Consider the following 22196-nt stretch of genomic DNA (forward strand, 5'->3'; position numbering starts at 1 on the left):
AACTAAACGAGTATTTTGCATCTATAGTCACACATGAGGAGTTATTCAGGAAGTGGAATTCCAGAGGTGAAGTAAATTCTGGCAGTGAGCTAGATGAGTTTGTAATAACTGAGAGGAAAGTGGAGGAGAAATTGTTGAAGATAAACATAAAAAAGGCACCCGGGGTGGATGGGATCTATCCAGTTATATTAAAGGAGGCAGTAAAGGAAGTAAGCAAACCCTTGGCCATAATTATGAGAGATTCTTTGGATTCAGGGGAGGTACCCATAGACTGGAGATGTGCAAATGTGACCCCAATTCACAAAGGAGGATCAAAGGTTGACACAAGTAATTATAGACCTGTGAGTTTAACTTCTGTTTCAGGAAAATTAATGGAGGTACTGGTTAAAGAAGCACTGCAGGATCATCTAGACAAGACTTCAGTTATAGCTCGTACACAGCATGGTTTTGTTAAGGGAAAGTCTTGCCTGACCAATTTGATTGGATACTATGATGCAGTCACAAAAGAACTGGATGCAGGGAATAATTTTGATATTATATATTTGGATCTTAGAAAGATCCAAATATATAATATTTGGATAGAAGGAATAGACTTCCATCACTTGTTGTGGAAGTTAATAGCCATGTTGCACATGGAAGACTGCTGCACAAATTGGAGCAGTGTGGCATTGGAGGCAAATTGCTGCTATGGATAAAGGGATGGTTGAGGGGAGAAGACAGAGAGTGGTAATCAATGGACAGTGCTCATCGTGGACTAACGTTAGTGGAGTCCCTCGGGTTTAGTTTTGGTCCATTGTTGTTTTCTGTATTTGTAAATGATATTGATGATGGTATATCAAGCTTAATGTCCAAGTTTGTAGATGATACAAAGGTTGGCAGGGTTGATAAGGACAGTATGCTGCTGCAACAGGATCTGGAAAGGTTGAGCAGATGGGCTGAGAGGTGGGAAATGAAGTTTAACATTGACAAATGTAAAGTACTACATATGGAGAAACAGTAAATCCAGAGTAACGTATCAACTGTGGTACTACACTGAGTGGTAGAGAATGAAAAGGACCTGGGGGTAATTGTGCATTCAGATATGAAGTTTTATGAGCAGTGCAGGACTGGCTGCAAGAGTAGCTCATGGTGTCTTGTCAATGATATACATGAATTTTTCTAGCAGGGATGAGGAGGTGATTGTTCCCTTGTATAAAGTAATGGTCAGGCCACAACTTGAGTACTGTATACAGGTCTGGAGGCCTCATTTCAAGAAGGATGTAGAGCTGCTAGAACAAGTACAGAGAAGGGCAACAAGATTAGTGAATGGAACAAAGGGTTGCTCTTACGAAGAAAGGCTTAAATTTTGCAAATTACAGTGTCTGGAGACTAGGCACCAGTGAGGTGATCTGATAGAGGTGTATAAAGCCTTGAATGGTTTGGGCATGCTGAATGCTGATGGGATTCTTCCTCTTGCTCAGAATAATCACTTGAGAGGGCATAAATTCAAATTGAGGAAAGACAGATATAGGATAGATGTGTGGAAATTTGCCTTTAGCCAGCAGGTAGTTGGTTGGTTGGTGGAATAGACTTCCATCACTTGTTGTGGAAGTTAATAGCTTAAATAAATTTAAGGCTCAGCTGGACAAGTATTTCGAACAAATGGAGGGGTAAAATGGGAGTGGTTTTTTTTTTCTTTTTTTTTTTTGGCTGATGTGCTTGCTTTCTTGCATCATATGCCTCTACTAATGCTAATGATATACTGTTTTTCCTACAACTAAAATTCTTTGATACTCTGAGCTATTAGTGTAATATAAAGATAGGAGTGTCTATTTCTATCCTAATTACCCTCCTAATTGCAACCTGCAATCCCCATACCAACTTCTGTTTGGTACTTCAGGAAGTCATTTTCTTTGTCTTTTCCTTTCTTTTCATTTCATTTTCTTTTCTTGTTCCTCTTCTCTGCCTCTATTGGATCAGCCATAAATTTAACATCAGCACCCAGCCTACCTACCGCTATTTTTGACCCTTCTTCCGCAATCACATAATTCGATTTTCAACATAGCTTCACTATTTTAACCACACGCTATGTACATTTCACATCAGAAACGGAGGCCTTACTTGTTGCTTTGGTTTTGGCAGTTGGCTCTTGATGAAGGTGTTGAAATCATCAGATCCACTGCATTAAGTACTTCTTTCAATATTATTTTTATTTTTCAGGTACCCACGGATTTTTCATGGTTTCAATTGCCAGTTTTGTTACCTTTCTCTTTGTCACTTTTGACTTGCCTATATTCCATTATGGTCATTGGGTACTTTCTGCTATATTTATCAGTGTCCCTGATCCATAAACCATTTTAATATGTCATTCTAAATATCATTCTTAATGTCACTGTAACCATTTTCTACAAGCTCTTATTTTTAATACATTATATATATAGCAATGACTTATCATTAATCTACTAATAGTGAATCATTAATTTACTATTTATTAACACACTGAGTATAGTAATGAACTTGTTCTCATTGTGATAAGGCATTAGAGTCTAATATGCTCCATAAGCAAACATATTCAGAGGATGCACATGACAAAAAATACCATAAACCTGACAAATATTTCTGCTGCCAAATGACTACCATAGGTAACTGTGGTAAATTATAATTAGGAAGTGACATTACGTGGTGATTTTACATGAAATTTTTCTCTCTAAATAACCACCTGAGTTTTTAAAAGTTAGTTTATTTAAGCCTTATTGACTAAATGTACTATACAAATAGGTAACATTTCAGTAACCTTGACCAGGGTTCCTGAAACTACCTAACTGTATAATAAATTTAGTTAATAAGACTAAACTAACTAACTTTTATAAACCACCATGGTATAACTGTGCTTATTTAGAGAGAAAAATTGTGCGGTAAGTTAATATTTTCTTTGAGGAAATTGTTTTGATGACTGAATACTCTCAAAAAAGACAGTAGAATAAAATACAAAGAAAAGTGAATTTGGATTAATTAAAAGTTTAAATTGCTTTCTAAATTTTCAGTTTAGGAAAGTTTCATTATTTTTGGCATCAAACAATTATGCAAATTACATTTCAACTGGGAAGAAGGGAGCATAGTGAAAGAAAAGAAATTGCAAAACAATTTATAGTAATATAAAAGGCACAGTTGCTCTATAAAGTAGATATTTGGTATGTGATATAATAGTAGCAAAAAATTCGATCAATAAATTAGGTATGTGATTTAATAACAGAATAAAGTGACATCAAGCTAGTCACTGGCTCATGTAATATAATTTGAAAGAGCAGCTTGTGCTTAGTTGCAAAATTTACAGAAAACATTCTCAGTTCTCTTTAGAAGAGAACTGAGAATATAAAACTTATTCAGGGCCCTGGTTCCCCTCCTAAAGAGGGGGCCTCTGAACTGGCATGGCTTCTATAACTAATCAGAAGGTATTGGTGTGGAGAAGAATTCTAGATTAATATCTTTCCATCAATTATTGGTAATTTGTTTCTTTCTTTATGAATCTCCCCCACCCCTACAAAAGTCTGAAGATGCAATTCAACAGAACCTTGAAAAGCAGCAACCTGAATTTAAGTTTAGATTGGTGTGGTAGTATTTCAACAAACATCTTAAAACAAATTCTCATTTGGTTTTTGAATTTAATTTAACCTAACTTAACCCCATTTAACTTCTAGTAATGCAAACCAAGTCATGCTGACCAGGCGGCTTCAAGACGCCTAGTCAGCGTGAAGAGGAAAAGACCAAACCCTCCAGCATATGACAAATGGCCCTCAGTCCCCAGCTTTCACTCCCCCTCTTACGGCAGCAAGAGGATCAGAGATCAGAGCAGAGGGCGTTAAGAATCTCTGGGTACGACCAGGCTGCCATGCACGGAAACTGAACTTGGCCTGTTACAACATAACATCGCTCATCAGCGAAGACAAGATATCAGAGCTGGAAAAGGAACTAGAAAAATGTGAATTGGAATATCATCAGTTTGGCTGAAACAAGAAGAAGAAATGAATCACAAGTTTACCAAGTGGAAATCTGCTGTACACCAATGGGAACAGTGAAAGGAGCAAAGGTGGAGTTGGATTTCTGGTCCATAAAGATATAAAAAACAACATTTTGGAATTCAGAAGTACATCATCAAGGGTGTCAAGACTAATACTCAAGATTTCTATGAGGTACAAGCTAAAGGTTTGTTTGTTTGTTGTTTGGTTTTTAGGAGCATTAGCAACTAAGGCCATATTGCTCCGGGATATGCGGTGGTCATTCCCTGACCTTTCCGCATCCTCCATATTTGGTGGTGACGGGCTCGAACCCCGGTCTAATCAAGAAACAACCTAAAGGTTATAATGGTTTATGCACCAACATCGAGCCATGATGACAAAGAGGTTGAAGAAATGTACATGGAAATTGAGTCTTCTAGATGAGCAGAAAACCCACTACACTATTATTATGGGGACTTCAATGCTAAGGTTGGAAAAAGACAAACAGTGCAGAAATGGGAAATTTTGGAATTGGTGAAAGAAATGAAAGCAGTGAAAGACTGTGGAATTTGCAGAATCTCAAGGATTATCAGTAATGAACACTTTTTTCAAGAAAAGGGTGAAAAAAAAAGTGGACATGGAAGAGTCCAAATGGATTAACAACTAATGAAATCTACTTCATCCACACTAACAGAAGATATATCGTGAATGATGTTATCATCCTGAATAAGGTAAATGTTGGAAGTAATCACAGAATGGTAAGATACACACTTGATATAGATGTAGGAAAGGAAAGGAAAAAACTGACTCTAGTAAATAATATGAAGGTCTTTGAGATAATAGAAGAGGAGAAAAAGCAGTATGTACTGAAACTTAACAAGTTTGGCTTCTGCAGACTGCTCAGGACCAAGATATCAATGAGGAATATTACAACTTTCTGAAATTTTCAAGAAACCTATAGGGAAAAAGAAATCCAAAGAAGAAAAAATTAGTCAAGAAACACTTGTTATGATGAACTGAAGGCAACAAATGAAGAGCAAGATAAACACTGACAAGGAGAAAATTGAGTATATGAGTTATGCAAAGCCATTAGAAAGAGACTCAGAGAAGACATAAGAAGATTTAACACAAGAAAAGTAGAACAAGCATTAAGGGAAAACAAAGGACTTAAATCAGCAGCTATGAGCAGCAATACAGAAAGTTTGCTTGTTCGTTATTTGGTTTTTAGGAGCATTAACAACTAAAGCCATATTGCTCCGGGGATATGTGGTGGTCATTCCGTGACCTTTCCGCATCCTCCGTATTTGTTGGTCACAGGCTCGAACCCCGGTCTAATCAGGAAGTGTGTACTACGCACTGCTGCTCCTGCCCACCTGGCTATGGAGGTGCCAATACAGAAAGACAAATGATACTGAAACTGAAATATAGCGATGGTGTACTTATAAATAATAGAGAAAGCGTAATTCAAATAGAAGAATACTACTATAGAGAATATACAAGGAGTGAGGGAATGATGTCAGCAGTGGGGAAGATGGATCACAAATTAGCAACACATACAACATACCCGATATTCTTTATGATGAGGTAGAACATGCGTTGAAGAAAATGAAGAATCAAAAAGTCCCGAGGATGAAGTTACTGTAGGGTTGTTAAAATTGGGAGGAAGAGACATAACACAAAAACTGGCAAGGCTCTTCACAAAATGCATTAGAAAAGGTGTGACACCTAAGCAGTGGAATAATGCAATCATCCCACATCTACAAGTTGTTCACAAGGGTCATTACTAACAGATTAGAAAGAATACTTGATGAGAATCAACCAAAAGAGCAAGCTGGCTTTACGATAGGATTCTCAACTATGGATCACCTTCATGTAATATCACAGCTAATGGAGAAAGCAAATGAATATAAAACACCATTATGCCTGGCATTTGTAGATTATAAAAAGGCATTTGACTCCATACAGCATAAGGCAATGTTTCGGACACTGGAAAGATAAGGCATAGATACCCCATATATTATGATTTTGAAGAAAATATGAGAATGCTACCTCCTTTATTACACTAGACAAAACACAGTAGCAAATTTAAAATAAAAAAAAGAGTTCAACAAGGAGAGACAATATCTCTGAAGCTGTTTACTGCTGCCCTTGAGGAAGCTTTCAGAAGATTAGACTGGTCGCAGAAAGGAGTCAATGTGAATGGAGAGTACCTAACCATTTAGGATTTGCAGATGACACTGTGGTCATAAGCCTCGATCCCAAAGAAATAGAGGAAAATCTTAATCAGTTATGCACAGTTAGTAAGGATTTTGGACTAAAAGTAATGATGAACAAGTATGCCACAGAAAGGGACATAATGATTGAAGGAGCAGTAATTGAAAATATGGAGTCAAATACTTATCTGGGACAAGTTATTAGCTGTAATAATGATAAATGGCTGGAAGTCAAGAGAAGAATAAATTTGATGGATAGCATTCAAGAAATATAGTCACATACTGAAGGGCAATATCCCAGTTTGTCTGAAATGTAAAATAATGAGCCAATGTATACTCCCCATGATGACTTACGGAAGTGAAACTTGGGCACTCACCAAAAGAATGGAAGAGAAGCTGAGAACTACACAGCAAAGAATGGAATGAATTATATTGGGAATCAGACTGTTAGATAAGAAGAGAAACACATGGATTAGGCAGCAAATTCATGTAAAGGACATTCTTATCAAAACTAAAGAACTAAAATGGTCTTGGGCAGGACACATAGCTGGAAGATATGATGACAGATGGACTAAGAAAGTAACAGAATGGTACCCAAGAGGAGCTAGAAGAAACCTGGAAGACAACGGCAGAGATGCCATTGCACAAAACAGAAGGAACTGGAAAGTTGCTTCATTCTGCAGTGGATTGAAAATGGCTGATGATGGTGATGAATGGAAACCATGTACTGTCCCTCCTAACAACTTGTAAGCACTTCTTGTGAAGTTTCTTTTAGCATTTTCTTAATTAAGATTATACACACAAATATACTGTATAAAAATATTATATATATTTAAAGACTAAATGCACAAGGCATAATATGAACTGGGTTTAAATTAACATTATAATATCAGTGTAGATACTCCATAGTTTACCCATAAAACTAACTATATATGTAGTGTAACCGAATCGTTTAATTTTATCTCATTGTGGCTACCTTTACAATGAGATACCAGGTATTGCAGATGCCAGGTAATGAGATAAAATTAAACGATGTCTTTACATTATGTATGTAGTTAAATTTATGGGTAAACTATGGTGTATCTACACCGATATTATATAATCAGTATATTTATATATAAATACAACTACCATATTTAAAATAAGTCAGACTTATTTTACAATATGCAAATTAGATTAATTATGAAATAAATTACACTGGTTTACAGTGTATCTGGGATTTGAATAAAAGTATGTGGCAGTTATTTATGCATGTTTACTGATTACTAAACCGAAGTTCGTTTATTTCTATCACAAAGATTTTTCACAATTCATTAACAAAATATTACCTAGGTATTATATGCAAATGTGTACATAACTATAGTTTCTGCAATGGTTTACAAGTTTTATACCCCTATATTCATAATCATTATCAAATATTTGCCTCAAATACAACAGATTGTGCATGTTTAACCCGTAACTACACACACACTGCAAGGTAGCCGACTTTGACCCAGGAAGGTAGATGGCCCACACCCTGCTCTTCCGGCCCATCTGTGATTCCTAGAATTTTATTTTCCGAGTGGAGTCTGGGAGACTCCTGTGTTAGTTCAGGTTAAACTTGTCTGAGCATGCACTCACTTGTTTGTACAGTCCACTCAACCACAAAGCCTATACAAGTGCCACATCCCTTATGCGATCACAGTAAAAACCATTGTGAGCTCTCATTGTGTGTTAGTTTTCTTTTATTATGGGAACCAGAAAGCGTATAAACAGTCCCAACATATTTTGTTACATATGTGTTTGTTTTGTTCCTGTAAAGCAGAGGCAAAATATTACAGATTTTGTAAAAAAAAATTGTATTATGCATACTTTGACATAAAACTAGGCAATCAGGATAAATCGTGGGCACCACAAAGTATGCCATACATGTTAGCATTAGTAGAGGCATATGATGCAAGAAAGCAAGTTTATGCAGCATCAGCCAAAAAAAAAAAAACCCTACTTCCCCTTCACCCCTCCATTCATTCGAAATACCTGTCCAGCTGAGCCTTAAATTTATTTAGGCTATCAACTTCCACGACAAGGGATGGAAGTCTGTTCCACCAACCAACTATCCGCTGGCTAAAGGCAAATTTCCGCACATCTATCCTACATCTGTTTTCCTCAATTTGAATTTATGCCCTGTCAGGTGATTATTCTGAGCAAGAGGAAGAATCCCATCAGAATTGAGCATGCTCAAACCATTCAAGGCTTTATACACCTCTATCAGATCACTTCGCTGGTGCATAGTCTCCAGACACTGTAATTTGCAAAACTTAAGCCTTTCTTTGTAAGAGTACCCTTTTGTTCCATTCACTAATCTTGTTGCCCTTCTCTGTACTCATTCCAGCAGCTCTACATTCTTCTTGATATGAGGCCTCCAGACCTGTATACAGTATTCTAGGTGTGGCCTGACCATTGCCTTATACAAGAGAATAATCACCTCCTTATCCCTCCTAGAAAAATTCCTGTATATCATTGACAAGACACCATGAGCTACTCTTGCAGCCCATCTGCACTGCTCAGAGAATTTCACATCTGCCTGCACAATTACCCCCAGGTCCTTTTCATTCTCTACCACTGTCAGTGTAGTACCACAGAGTTGATATGTTGCTCTGGGGTTGCTGTTTCCCATATGTAGTACTTTACATTTGTCAATGTTAAACTTCATTTGCCACCTCTCAGCCCATCTGCTCAACCTTTCCAGATCCTGTTGCATCAGCATAGTGTCAGTAGTGTCCTTGGCAACCCTGCCAACCTTTGTATCGTCTACAAACTTGGACATTAAGCTTGATATACCATCATCAATATCATTTATAAATACAGAAAACAATAATGGACCCAACACTGAACCCTGAGGGACTCCACTAATAACATTAGTCCACGATGAGCAGTGTCCATTGATTACCACTCTGTCTTCTCCCCCTCAACCACCCCTTTATCCATAGCAGCAATTTTCCTCCAATGCCACACTGTTCCAATTTGTGCAGCAGTCTTCCATGTGCAACAGTATCAAAAGCCTTTCTAAGATCCAAGTATATAATATCAAAGTTATTCCCTGCATCCAGTTCTTTTGTGACTGCATCATAGTATCCATGTGTCAAACATCTTAGAAAATGGAGTCAAGGAAAAATGGTGTGCTTGCCATTTGCTATTCCTATGGTGTGGAACGAGCCAGTAAGCCATGCCAAATGTTACTTTTGTGTATATGATGTTAAAGGTTACACTTCAAAAAATAAAAAGGACATCAAATACCCAGATCTACCATCGGCCATAAGACCAGTTCAGCATGGACCTGATTCGCCTGTAAAACCTCCACCAGAAACTTTGGCATCCATATCTTCTTTCACTGAAGCAGAAGCTAAAGAGGTTAGTGAAGAGGAATGTTATCAACCAGAAAATATTTTAGCGTCACAGCAATTCATGCAAGTCGAATTGAAAACGATTTAGTAAGGGACTTAGGTCTTCCCAAGTATGCTGCTGAAATTCTGGGATCCAGACTTCAAGCGAAGAACTTACTTGCTCCAGGTACATCATTTTCTGCGTAGAGAAATCATGAAAGGGAGTTTATACAGTATTTTCACAAGGTCCTCTCGTATATTGCAGTGATATCACTGGTTTAATAAGTGCCTTAGGAGCTCCATCATATGTTCCTAGTGAATGGAGACTATTTATAGACTCTTCTAAGACTAGTTTAAAAGATGTTCTCTTGTAAAATGGAGATAAGTACACATCTGTTCCAGTTGCTCATTCAGTCTACTTAAAAGAAACATAACAATCTAAAGTTGCTTCTTGAGAAAATTAAATATCAAGATCACAAATAGCAACTATGTGGAGACTTAAGTGATATGTATGTTGTTGGGGCAACAGGGTGGGTACACTAAAATGCCATGCTTTATTTGTGAATGGGATAGCAGAGCTAAAGACAAAGAAGCAGTGGCCTCCGAGGCACAATCTTACACTGGGATCAAAACATATTGTGCATGAAAGTTTGGTGAAGCCAGATAAAATACTTTTACCTCCACTGCATATCAAGTTAGGCGCAATGAAGCAATTTGTTAAAGCATTGAATAAGGATGGCAACTGCTTTAAGTACCTTTGTAGTAAATTTCCTGGTTTATCTAATGCAACACTTAAGAAGGGCATCTTTATTGTTCCCCAAATTAAAAAATTGGTTTTAGACAGTCAGTTTGAAACTACTATGACTGACGTTGAAAGGGATGCCTGGATTGCTTTTAAAAGTGTAATGGAAAACTTTCTAGGAAATCAAATCACAGGATTATGAGAAAATTGTTCAAAATATGCTTGAAAAGCTTCACAATTTAGGTTGCAATATGAGCATCAAAATTCACTTTTTGCATGCCCATCTTGATTTTTCCCCCGAAAATCTTGCACAGATGAGCAAAGAACAAGGGGAGAGATTCCATCAGGACAAAGGAAATGGAGCAGAGGTACCAGGGAAGGTGGAATACAAGCATGATGGCCGACTACTGCTGGTGTTTAAAAAAAAGAGAGAAACTTGGCACTGTACATAAAAGAAAAATGATTAAATGTTCTTTTCAAACAAAGAACAAATAATGAAAGTTTCAGAATTTTGATTAATATTTGTTAGTATTTACATATTTTTTGATATATGAAAATATAATCCTATCAACTTGTCATTACTAAATACAATAAAGTTATACTTTTGTAAAAAACAATACTTTTTTATTTCTTAAATTGTGATGTATCTGGATGTGATAGAAAAAAATCTAAGTCATATTTGAAATCAAACATTTTTCGGCAGTAGGACCTATTGAAATTCAAACCCCAGTGAACAAACTTAAATTTGTAAACTAGTGTAATCTATATCCATTTGCTTTGACAGGTGATGCTTAGTAACAGAAGGCTTTAGTTATTATTTAAAATAAAATTATTGCTGAGGATTGTACCCACAGAAAATTATTGGATCTGTATATATATAAATAAATAAATAAAAAAAAAATCAGGAAAATTGCAAGCAAGCGGTATACAATTTATACCAATCAGCTCCTGTGATTTAATATACATCCACTAATTGAGCTAAATTACTCTCACAAGTTTTGTTACAAAAATAACCTTCCACTTAGCATAATTTATTACCTTTAGTTTACTTCAACTAAACTTGCTTGCATATATATGATGTTAACTCTGTGTTAGTCACACAGCGAAGAGCAATTTGCACTTCCATCTACTCCATCAACACAGCTGAAACTCCTAATATTTGTTGTTGAAAATTTTTTCTTCGAATTGCCCAAATTAAATTTCAGAAATGTCTGTTAATTATTGTAATTCATGATTAGGTTAAACAAAAAAATTCATGATTAAGTTACACCTAATTATATCCATTGATTGACATATATCAGGAAGAGATATTGACAGTAATTTCACTTTACTGCCATGCACTTTCCTACAATCATTAATGCTCTATCTGGCTTTGTGACATTGATATCATCTGGAGCAAACTGTTTACATGTGCACTTCATGTTTAACTCTCCTCAAATGAATGCATAGGTTGAAGGGTGCAGTTTTTAAATTTGCATTTGCTCTCCTTGCATTTGCTTTAGGTCTACAGTGAGTTTTAATTTTCAAAAATTAATTAAAAATGTTTTTATTACAGAACATGGATTTCACAATTGTATTTGGAAAAGATTGAAATTACAGGTAGCATCAAAAACATTGTATAAAAAAACATTATGGAAATCCTAATGCCTCAAAACTCTATAGTAGACATGTTGGTTGCCTTTGAAGCGAGGGAATATTATGGGTCTCGATTATACAAGTTGTCTGTTCAGTAATGTCTAGCATCAAAAAATGAACAATTAAAAATTTTTTTTTTTTGCTGATATTTCAAAATTTTGCATGCAAAGAGGAATTTTTTCACACCTGCTACTCAGTTAATACATGTATTTTTATTTTATTTTTTTATTGATAGAGACACATTGTTTAACTATTGTAAAGTACCACAAAAGAGAAGAAAACATAAAAGAAGTTTAAAACCAAACAAACCTGATACACATGTATATCCTTTAGCTTGTAGACCATGGGCTAAGGTTTTAGCATTTGCAATCACTTGTTTTTGATATAATTTGAATTCAGGAGTTTTAGCCTGCTTCAAAGCTGTTGCTATTGCTGAAAGTAGTGTAAATATATTTTTTTAAAACATTACTAACAAACGATTTATAGAATATCTACATAAATAAATAAATGAATTCTGCATCTGAAAATAATGAGGCCCATGAATAACTGAGACATTACCAAGAAAATGAAAGTTGAGACCAAAGAACTATTTACCACATCATTTATCAACTACAGTAGACCCTTGTTATTCACTAGGAATATATTCCTAAAAAATCAACAAAATATCAGGACTATGAATGTTAATGGTCAAAGTTCTAAGAAAATCAAGGTGAAAAGATCAATTAGAATTAACATGTAATATATGTTAATATATTACATGTTAATTCTTATTACCACGTTAATCATAACAAAAATAAATATAAACATGCTATGTTTTATAGAAATAGTTTAAAAAAAGAAAAAAATATATATATAAAAAAAAGCCTCACTGACAATGATATTTTTAAAAAGATAAGAGTAGTGGCGACAGGAGGGTGAACAAGAGAGATCGTACCAAAAAATCTTTTTGGGTAGGTGACTGACATGAAATATAAAGGAAGAAGGTACAGTTACAATTATCTAAAAAATAAAAAGTTCATTATGGATCCTTACTTCAACATTCTTTGAAATGCCTATAGGTTTCCTTATAAGGCACTGTAAGAACCTCCAATTCTCTTCTAAATTTCACACTATGCTCCATCAAAGAAGCATTTCAAACACCTTGTCAGCCAGAGTCTTAGACTTATTTTTCCATCAGTATTATAATCAAAAAATGAGATTTCCGAATCACATCTGTGAAATTACTGACCCATAAGGTTGTGATGTATGTTTAGGTCTCCTAGGATACAATATAGCGGTGAAAGCTGAAGCAGAGTGCAGCTAAGAATTATAAGATTGTTTAGGTCAGTAATATGTTGGGTAGAATAAAACTCAAGTAGAATAATGTGTAATCTGTAATATTCATAGCACTACTGCTTTATAAGGTGTGTCCAGCAGCATTGGCTGAGCAGGGATTTCTTGGGACCCCCCCCCACACACAGGCATAGTAGTCCTGATCTTACTTCACTTTACTTTATTTTTAATGTCTAAAGATATCTGTGAAGTTTCAGAGTGTCTTGAGGTCTCAGACATATCAGTCAACTCTCATTTGCACCAATATGCCACTGGGCATGCAGGCCCTAGGGAAGGCAGGGATATGTTGGTTCAAACTAATTTTTAAGATTGTGCAGGTCAGCTATGTTGGTGAAGAAATCATAGCATTTTAACTATATGAATTATTCATGATTTAGTTCTTGTTGAATTGACAGATTGTTTTTGGTGTTTGATGTTTTGTGCAACTATTTTTTTTTGGGTGGTGGGGAAAAGATGGGCTTTTCCATGTCTTTTTCTGAAAAAAGACTGAGGACTTCTATTGAAATTTTATTGTTAGTATCCTTTTGCTGGATACCTTGGAGGTTTATTTAAATAGAAGAGGAGGGATGCTTGAGTGTTATTAAAATTGGCACATTAGCTACTTGGCTGTGCATGCTAAGCAGCATTAGTAACCTTTCTAAGTGATCAGAGAAGAATTCTGTTGGAGTAATTGTTAATTCTGTTTCTAGAAAGAGATTGAGGACTTCTAACTTTTTTGTTAATAATCTTTTTGTTGGATGACCCCATGGGGTCCAACAAAAGGCATCCACAGATGATTTGGATATCTCCAAGGCATCCGACCTCTCTGCCTAAGGCCTGAATGTGACTTTATCCTGTGCCACACTCTGTGAAGTATGTTAAATATTTCTACTTCTCATTTTTATCTAGCTATTGAGATGAACCTTTGGCATCCAGTGGTGGGTGATAATTGTGGGAGCAACACCGGATGGCACCACGCTGTCTCGGCCATCACCTTGACTTTGGGGGAGGTTAGTATAATGAAGCAACTTTTGCAATTTTTTTTTTCTTTATTATTATTATTATTATTAGTGGCACATGATCCAAAAAAGCAAGCTTGTATTAAAAAAAAAAACACCCTTCCCACATCACCTGTTCATACTCTCCAATAATTTATCTAGTTCTTCCTTGAATTTATTTGACTTCCACAACAAAAAGACAGAACTTTGTTCCAACAATCAACCATCCATCAAGAAGGCATATCTCCACATATCTATCCTACAACCATTTATGCTCACTCATGTATGTAGCCTGAGCAAGAATGTCACCAGCCTTGAGCTTGCTCAATCCATTCAAAGCCTTAAATATCTCAGTCAAATCACCTTGCAGGTGCCTAGTCTCAAGATGCTGCTATTTGCTAGCAGCCTGTCTGTACTGTGCAGAGAACCTCATATTCAGCTGCACAATTACCCATCAGATTTTTTTTCATTTTCCCCTACTCTGAGTATAGTACCACACAGTTGGTACAATAACCTGGGATTACTGCTGCCCATGTGCAGCACCGAGCACTTGTTAAATTTTTCTAAGCCTATTTGCTTAATTTTTTTTGGTTCTTTTTGCAGTAGCTTACCCTGATTGTCATCAACCACCCTACCAACCTTTATATCATCTGCAAACATAGACATAAGCCTGATATGCCTTCATCAATATCATTAATAAATATAGAAAACAACAATGGCCCTATCACTGAACCCTGGGGACTCCATTAATAATACATTAGTCCACGAAGAGCAGTGCCCATTGATAACCACTCTATCTTCCACAAAAACATCCCTTTATCCAGCGCAGTAATTTACCATAGTAATTTAATGATAGACTGCTCCAATTTGTATAGGAGTCTTTTATGTGCAATAGAATTCAAAGTTTTGCTCAAATCTAAATAGATGATATCAAAATTATTTTTGCATCGAGTTCCTTTATTACTGCATCACAGTATCTAAATCAGATTGGTCAGACAAGCTCCCTTATCTCATCCACCCCAGGTGCCTTTTTATATTAAACGTCAACAATCTCTTCCACTTGCCTCTCAGTTATCACAAAATCATTTAGCTCCCTTTTGCTTTCAGCCAGCAGGTAGTTGCTTGTTGGATCAAACTTCCATTTGATGTTGTGGAAGTGGGTAATTTGAATGAATTTATGGAAGATCTAGATATATTAGAGGGGTTGGACAAGTGATGTGGGAAGTGTTTTTCCCCCTTCTGGCCAATGCTGTATAAGCTTGCTTTCTTGCATCATTTACTACTATTAATAAGAAATAAAACAGCTTATAATATTTATTGGCTGTTTTATTAATTTTATACCAAAAAGTAATCTGATTCACTGAATTACATATTTTCTAATACAGATCATAAAGAAAATTAATTGGTGGATCCTGTGGTACTGATGAGTACATTATTGAGAGTAAAACAAGTGAATTTCCTGTCTCTCTACTATGTACTTAGCAAGGTGGATTTACCAAGGTGCCTTGGCATGGTTATTTTCAAGTGCTCAGAGTTTTGGGGTTCTTAGACCAACAGAATTGCCGTTGATCCAGGTGCCATAGGAGCTTATTTTCTGGACCTTTACAATGTGTCATGTTATTTTTTTTTTAATGGAGCCAGACTGAAATGCATGTCAACTACAGAAGGAATGAATGTTTGCAGTCAATCTGCAGTTGACATGCAGATATTTGAATTTTTTAAATTTGAAAGCAAACTGAAGCCATCAAAACAATATTGCATACTATTTGAGTGTCCACTTACGTGAAAAAAGCATACTTATAGTATTTTACATGAAAAAAATTGACCACAGTGTTCAAGAAGTATACCACAGTAGTGGTGACAATATTAATTCAACTTTTGTCAAAAATAAAAATTTGATAATTTTTAAAAATCTGTTAATGGCAAAAGTAACAATGTCTTGTTTCTGGATTTATATTTTTTCTGTTTGAAAGATGTTTTCAAATCAAAATTCTACCCCCCCCCCTCACAGCAATTTGTAGATTTTTGGTTCAAAGTGTTATGTGACAATTTCAATAATATTAAATATTTAGCAATAAAATGAAGAATTAGTAAGAATTTTGGGAATTTTAAATGTCTAATTCTGTGAATAAATAAAAATAAAAGATAATTATATTAAACAAACAAAAAAGCCTCTTACCTGCAATTGTATTATTATGTGGTCCTCCTTGCAAGCCAGGAAATACTGCTTGATTAATTTTTTGTTCAAGATCGTAAAATATCTCTGTTTGTTTTGCTTTATTTACAGAACGAACACCTAAAAATAATCATACTATATAAATATGTCAAACAATATAATTAATAGAATTAACTAAATAATTTAAGAATTAATATATACAAAAAATTATCAGATTCTATTTTAGGATGCAATTGGAATAAAGAGCAAAAAAGTAAGGATTTAAAGTAAGTCCCAGCTAGATTTCCTGGAAATCCCACAACTTATTTACAGTGACAGATACAAAGGGTACTAGGAAAGTTTTGCAATATGACGCAACAATGAATCACAGGAAGCTGCTTGTTGCTGCATGTTGAGACATGTTCATATGTGCATAGTAGCCGCCGCGACAAGTCGATGGGCTCAGTTATTCATTAGTAGTGAGAGTGTAAAGTGCTTGCGATGGCATCGTGGTCATGAAATGAGATAAGGACAGTTTTGCGGTATAATTTCGTGCGTGGTTTAACCATAGACCAGTGCTTAGAAGAAATGACTCTTGCACTAGATGATGATTGTCCACATCGTACAACGATATTCAGGTGGTATAGAGAATTCCAAAGGGGAAATTTCACTCTGGAGGATTCTGAGAGGCTGGGAAGGCCACGAACGTCAGTTACGGAGGAAAACGTTACTGCTGTGAGGAAAATGCTTGACGAAAACAGGCGAGTGACCTACCAACAGATAGAGGATACTTTGGGCCTAAATGCACCAGCAATTCGTTCGATTCTGCAAGATCATTTGCACGTGAAGAAACTTTGTTCTCTCTGGGTGCCGCATCAACTGACTGAAGAGCAGATGACACGACGTGTGACTTGGTGCCGGGAGATGTTAAAAACGTTTGATAAGGGACAATCTCGGTATGTGAACAACATCGTGACAGGTGACGAGACTTGGCTGTACTATTACGATCTGCCGACCAAGGCTCAAAACAAAGTTTGGGTCTTTGATGATGACGACACACCCGTAATTGTCAGAAAATCCCGATCTGTAAAGAAGAAAATGATAGCTGTATTTTTCAAATCGAGTGGAATTGTGGAACGTGTCTTTTTGGACACGCAGAAGACAGTCACAGCTAAGTGGTATACTGAACAATGCCTGCCTAAAGTCATTGGATCTATGAAGAACCTGCGGCCAAAGTCAAGAATGGACACCTGGTACCTCCATCACGATAATGCTCCAGCTCACCGCGCCAAAGCCTGCACCGAATATTTGACCACGACAGGACTGAAACTTCTCGAGCACCCTCCCTACAGGCCAGACCTTGCTCCCTGCGACTTTGCACTGTTCCCGCATGTGAAAATGAAGCTAAAAGGGAGGCGGTTTTCCAGTGATGAGGACCTTCTACGGGCTTGGGACAACGAGTGTGCTTTACTCCCTAGTGAAACTTGGCAGAACTGGTTTAAAGATTGGTTTCGGAGGATGGAGAGGTTTATTGAATGTAGAGGAAATTACTTTGAAAAAATTAAATAAACAAAGCTGTATTGCAAAACTTTCCTAGTACCCTTTGTACATGACTCATGATGATAATCAAACCCAAGAATTCTTCCTCTTGCTCAGAATAATCACCTGAGAGGGCATAAATTCAAATTGAGGAAAGACAAATGTAGGATAGATGTGCAGAAATTTGCCTTTAGCCAGTGGGTAGTTGGTTGGTGGAACAGACTTCCATCCCTTGTTGTGGAAGTTGATAGCCTAAATAAATTTAAGGCTCAGCTGGACAGGTATTTTGAACGAACGGAGGGGTGAAATGGAAGTGGTTTTTTTGGCTGATGCTGCATAAGCTTGCTTTCTTGCATCATTACTGCTTCTTGCCCTAATGGTAGCCGAGCATTCTGGTCTCTTGCCAAAGCTATTGGCCACAACTTTTGCCCCTCTCTGCTCTCACCTCTGTCCAAACCAGATGGTTCTGTTGCCACTTCAGCCAAGGATAAAGCTGACCTGCTAGCATCCCATTTTTCTTCCAACTCATGTATTAATGATCTTGGTAAAACGCCTTTTTTTTTTTTTTTGGTAGTTGTTGGTGCATCGGCTTCTGTGGCCATGATGCACCTCCCAAGGTTTCTTCAGTACTTTGATCCAAGCCCGAGGCGGGATTTGAACCCGCAACCTTTGGGTTGCCAGGCAGGCACTTTACCCACCCGGCTAGCCCGGTCGGCGTAAAACACCTCCCACCATGCTCCATTCAATGCCTCCTGTGGTCTTCTGTCAAAAGGAAGTCAGAAGAATTTTGACAAATCTTGATGCTAAGAAAGCTCCAGGTCCCGATGGTATTTCTCCACTCAAAACCTGTGCTCCTGAACTTACTCCTATTCTTTGCTGCTTTTTTCACTTACTTATTCCAAAGGTGTTTTACCTTCTGCTTGTAAATTTGCTCATATCCAGCCAGTTCCTAAAAAGGGTGACAAATCCCTCCCATCCAATTATAGTCCCATTGCAATTACTTCTACTCTTTCTAAAGTAATGGAGAAATCAATTAACCGCCGACTCTTAAACTACCTAGAAACCTTCCGTCTGATCAACGATTGCCAGTATGGATTCCGTCAGTGTCGATCCACTGGTGATATTCTGGCTTATGTTACCCATTTATGGACTAATTCAATGGAAAGGTTCGGGGAAACACAAGTAGTTGCCCTTGACACCTCAAAGGCTTTCGATCGTGTTTGGCATAAAGGTCTTCTAAACAAGCTATCTTTACAGAATGGTTCAACGAGTGTTTCTTCCCAGAAGTCAGACGTTATATGAATTTGAAAGGTCTCGAATTTAAAGTTCTTCTGATTCTTGACAATGCACCCGGCCATCCTGTCTTGGAATACCCAAACGTACAAATTTTATTTCTGCCACATAATACTACATCTTTGATACAACCGCTAGACCAAGGTAAAAATTGCAACAATTAAAACATACTACATAAAAACGAACATTCCAACACATTTTGGACAAACTGAATGATGAAACACTAACAGTCATTGATGTGTGGAAGAAATTCTCACTTATGGATTGTATCAATCAAGTTGGATTAGCATTAACTGAATTAAAACCAGCAACTTTAAATGCGTGCTGGAAAGCGGTTTGGCCACAATGCGTAAAAAGCAAAGATCCCATCATCCCTAATACGACCGAATTTCCCAACATCATTACAATGGCACACAAAACTGGTGGAGAAGGTCGTATTAATTGATTTATCGTTTGAAGATATTGATGAATTGTTAACCGACAAAGCCCTAAGCGAAGATGAAATATTAGAGGTTGTCCTTGGGACTCCTTATCCCACAGAACATAGTAATAATGAAGAAAATGATCCTGTTCTAAATGCAGATTTAATAAAAGAAGGTCTGGGACTGGCCAGAAAATTAGGTAATCATTTTGTCAAATATGACCCTAATGAGGAACGCGCTGGGAAGTTGTTGACAGCCTCTTACAGAGAATTATATAACGGCCTAACGAAAACACGAACACAACGATTAATAACTGAATTCGTTATTAAAACCGGTGAAACATCAGCACCAGAGGAGACTCGTGCTGATTTTGCTCAAGAGATCACAGAAAGAATTTCATTAATAGAGGAAGAAGACGATATCCACAACATTTCTAGTGATAGCAATGATATTCCAGTTGTACGCAAACGTATGCACCATTTATTATCAGAAAGTGAAAATGAATAAAATCTTGTGTAAAACAGTTTTTTTTTTTTTTGTTCACGAAGAATTTTTTCATTTCATATGCATACAAATTTACTTTAATATATTTTCATTACATATTATTACCTGTGTATTTTGTTGAAATAAAATACAGTAAACCCCCGCTATTCGTGGAGGTTACGTTCCTGAGAAATGTCGCAAATACCGAAAACGCGAATACTGAGTTATGGCTCCCATAGTAATAAAGGGGTTCCGTTCCAAAGTATGAAATATATAAGAAAAACTAGTCTAAAATTTTGTCTATGTATGTATTATATGTACTTTCATAATATGACTATGTACATAGACGGAACATAGTGAAATGCAAGCATATGGCATCGAAATGAAAATAAGAAACAATTTAATATTAAATTGTAATATTTATTAGAAATTTCAAACAAACCTTTCAAACCAGCACTTTTGCTTGCTAGCAAAAAAAACATCCCGCCAGTGCTATCACCAGTTTCGCTAAAGTGTTGATAAAGGAGTTTTGCCTTTTCGCGAATGATGAGTGAACTTAACGGAATTTTATTTTGAGTTCGGTCTTCTATCCACAGATTTAAAGCTTTTTCCATTTTTTCTAATTTTTAATCATGAGTTACAGAGCAAATTTTTGAAACAATTAGCGCGTTTTCATGGACACTACGGCGGATTTTTTCTTCCGATTTCTTGATTGATCGTACCGTTGACTCATTGATTTTATAATGGTTTTGCCACTGAGGAGACACTTTCACCATTAGAAATTTTGTCTAATAACTCAATTTTATTCGCTAATGTCATCACCTTCTTTGATATTTTCACATTTCTCTTTTTATTCGTAGCCATATTTTTGTAGGGGTTAGAAAGAACTTGTCCACAACAAAGTCACTTTCTTCCGTTAACACACTCGAAAAAGTCTGTTTTATACTGTAGATTTATCATTTTTGTACGCATATAAATTTATAAATTTATTCAATTTATAAACATATAAATTAATAGCAAATGACGAAACCTTCCATTACAAACGCGTAACACATACTGAACAAGGATTAGCGAGAAACATCCACGCTCGCGATTTTGCCACCCCTCTCCCCCCCACCCACTGAGCGCTGTTTTGACTGGGAAAGATAATTTAGCCACACACGTCTTTTATGGCGGAAAATATTCACGGCGCTTTAAAATTAACATTTTTTTAGGTTTCATTTTATATTAAATCGGCGATCGCGAATACGCAAAAAGCGGGGGTTTACTGTAATAAGCTTAAACGAATATTTTTATGTGTTTTTTTTTTAAATTATTTTTACTGATTTTTTAGATCCGGAACCAATCTTCTTTTCTTCCATAAATACAATGTCTTTTTTTACACAATTTTTTTTTTACATGTATTTTTCAGGAACGTATCTATCGTGTAAAAACAGAATTAGGTGTAATTGGTAGCGTATATTCGAAAAGTTGAAGCTAATTGAGCAGGGCAAGGTTTCTCAAAATGGAAAGTGGAATGCAATGTGCTATCATCACAAAAACTGTGGATAGGATTTCCAGTCAATGGAAGAAGGTCATTCATATACAAGAGGAAAAGAGTGGGGGAAAGAACTGAACCTTGGGGGACACCAGCATTAGTGGAGAAGTTAGAAGACAGAGCCATCTACCATCACTCTCAGTGAGCGATCAGAGAGAAAACTGGATAACCAATTACAAAAAACAGTTGGCAAACCAAAAGATGGAAGCTTGTTTAGAAGAGCATTATGCCAAACACGATCGAAAGCCTTTGAGATGTCTAGAGCGACTGCTTTTGTTTCACTGAAATTTTCCATTGAATTTGTTCATAAATGGGTGACGTAAGCCAGAATATCACCAGTGGATCGACACTGATGGAATCCATATTGGCGATCGTTGATCAGATGCTAGGTAGTTTAAGAGTTGGCAGTTAATTGAATTCTCCATTACTTTAGAAAGAGTAGAAGTAATTGCAATGGGATGATAACTGGATGGGAGGAATTTGTCACCCTTTTTAGGAACTCGCTGGATATGAGCAAATTTCCAAGCAAAAG

The 22196-nt window shown here is 36.5% G+C and overlaps 1 protein-coding gene across 2 annotated transcripts in view; it reads right to left on the minus strand.

Moving 5' to 3' along the window:
- Nucleotides 1-22196, minus strand: part of Shmt (serine hydroxymethyl transferase) — a 157850-nt gene that overhangs the window by 12728 nt on the left and 122926 nt on the right. For both annotated transcript variants that reach the window (XM_090377843.1, XM_090377842.1), the window contains exons 5-6: nucleotides 16415-16531; nucleotides 12236-12358 (exon numbers count right to left, since the gene is read on the minus strand). In XM_090377843.1, the coding sequence (XP_090233969.1) occupies nucleotides 12236-12358; nucleotides 16415-16531 (240 nt within the window). The remainder of the gene's footprint in view (nucleotides 1-12235; nucleotides 12359-16414; nucleotides 16532-22196) is intronic.

Source organism: Mastigoproctus giganteus, chromosome 7, assembly GCF_048544385.1.
Source record: "Mastigoproctus giganteus isolate SK-2022 chromosome 7, ASM4854438v1, whole genome shotgun sequence".
NCBI classification, from domain to species: domain Eukaryota; kingdom Metazoa; phylum Arthropoda; class Arachnida; order Uropygi; family Thelyphonidae; genus Mastigoproctus; species Mastigoproctus giganteus.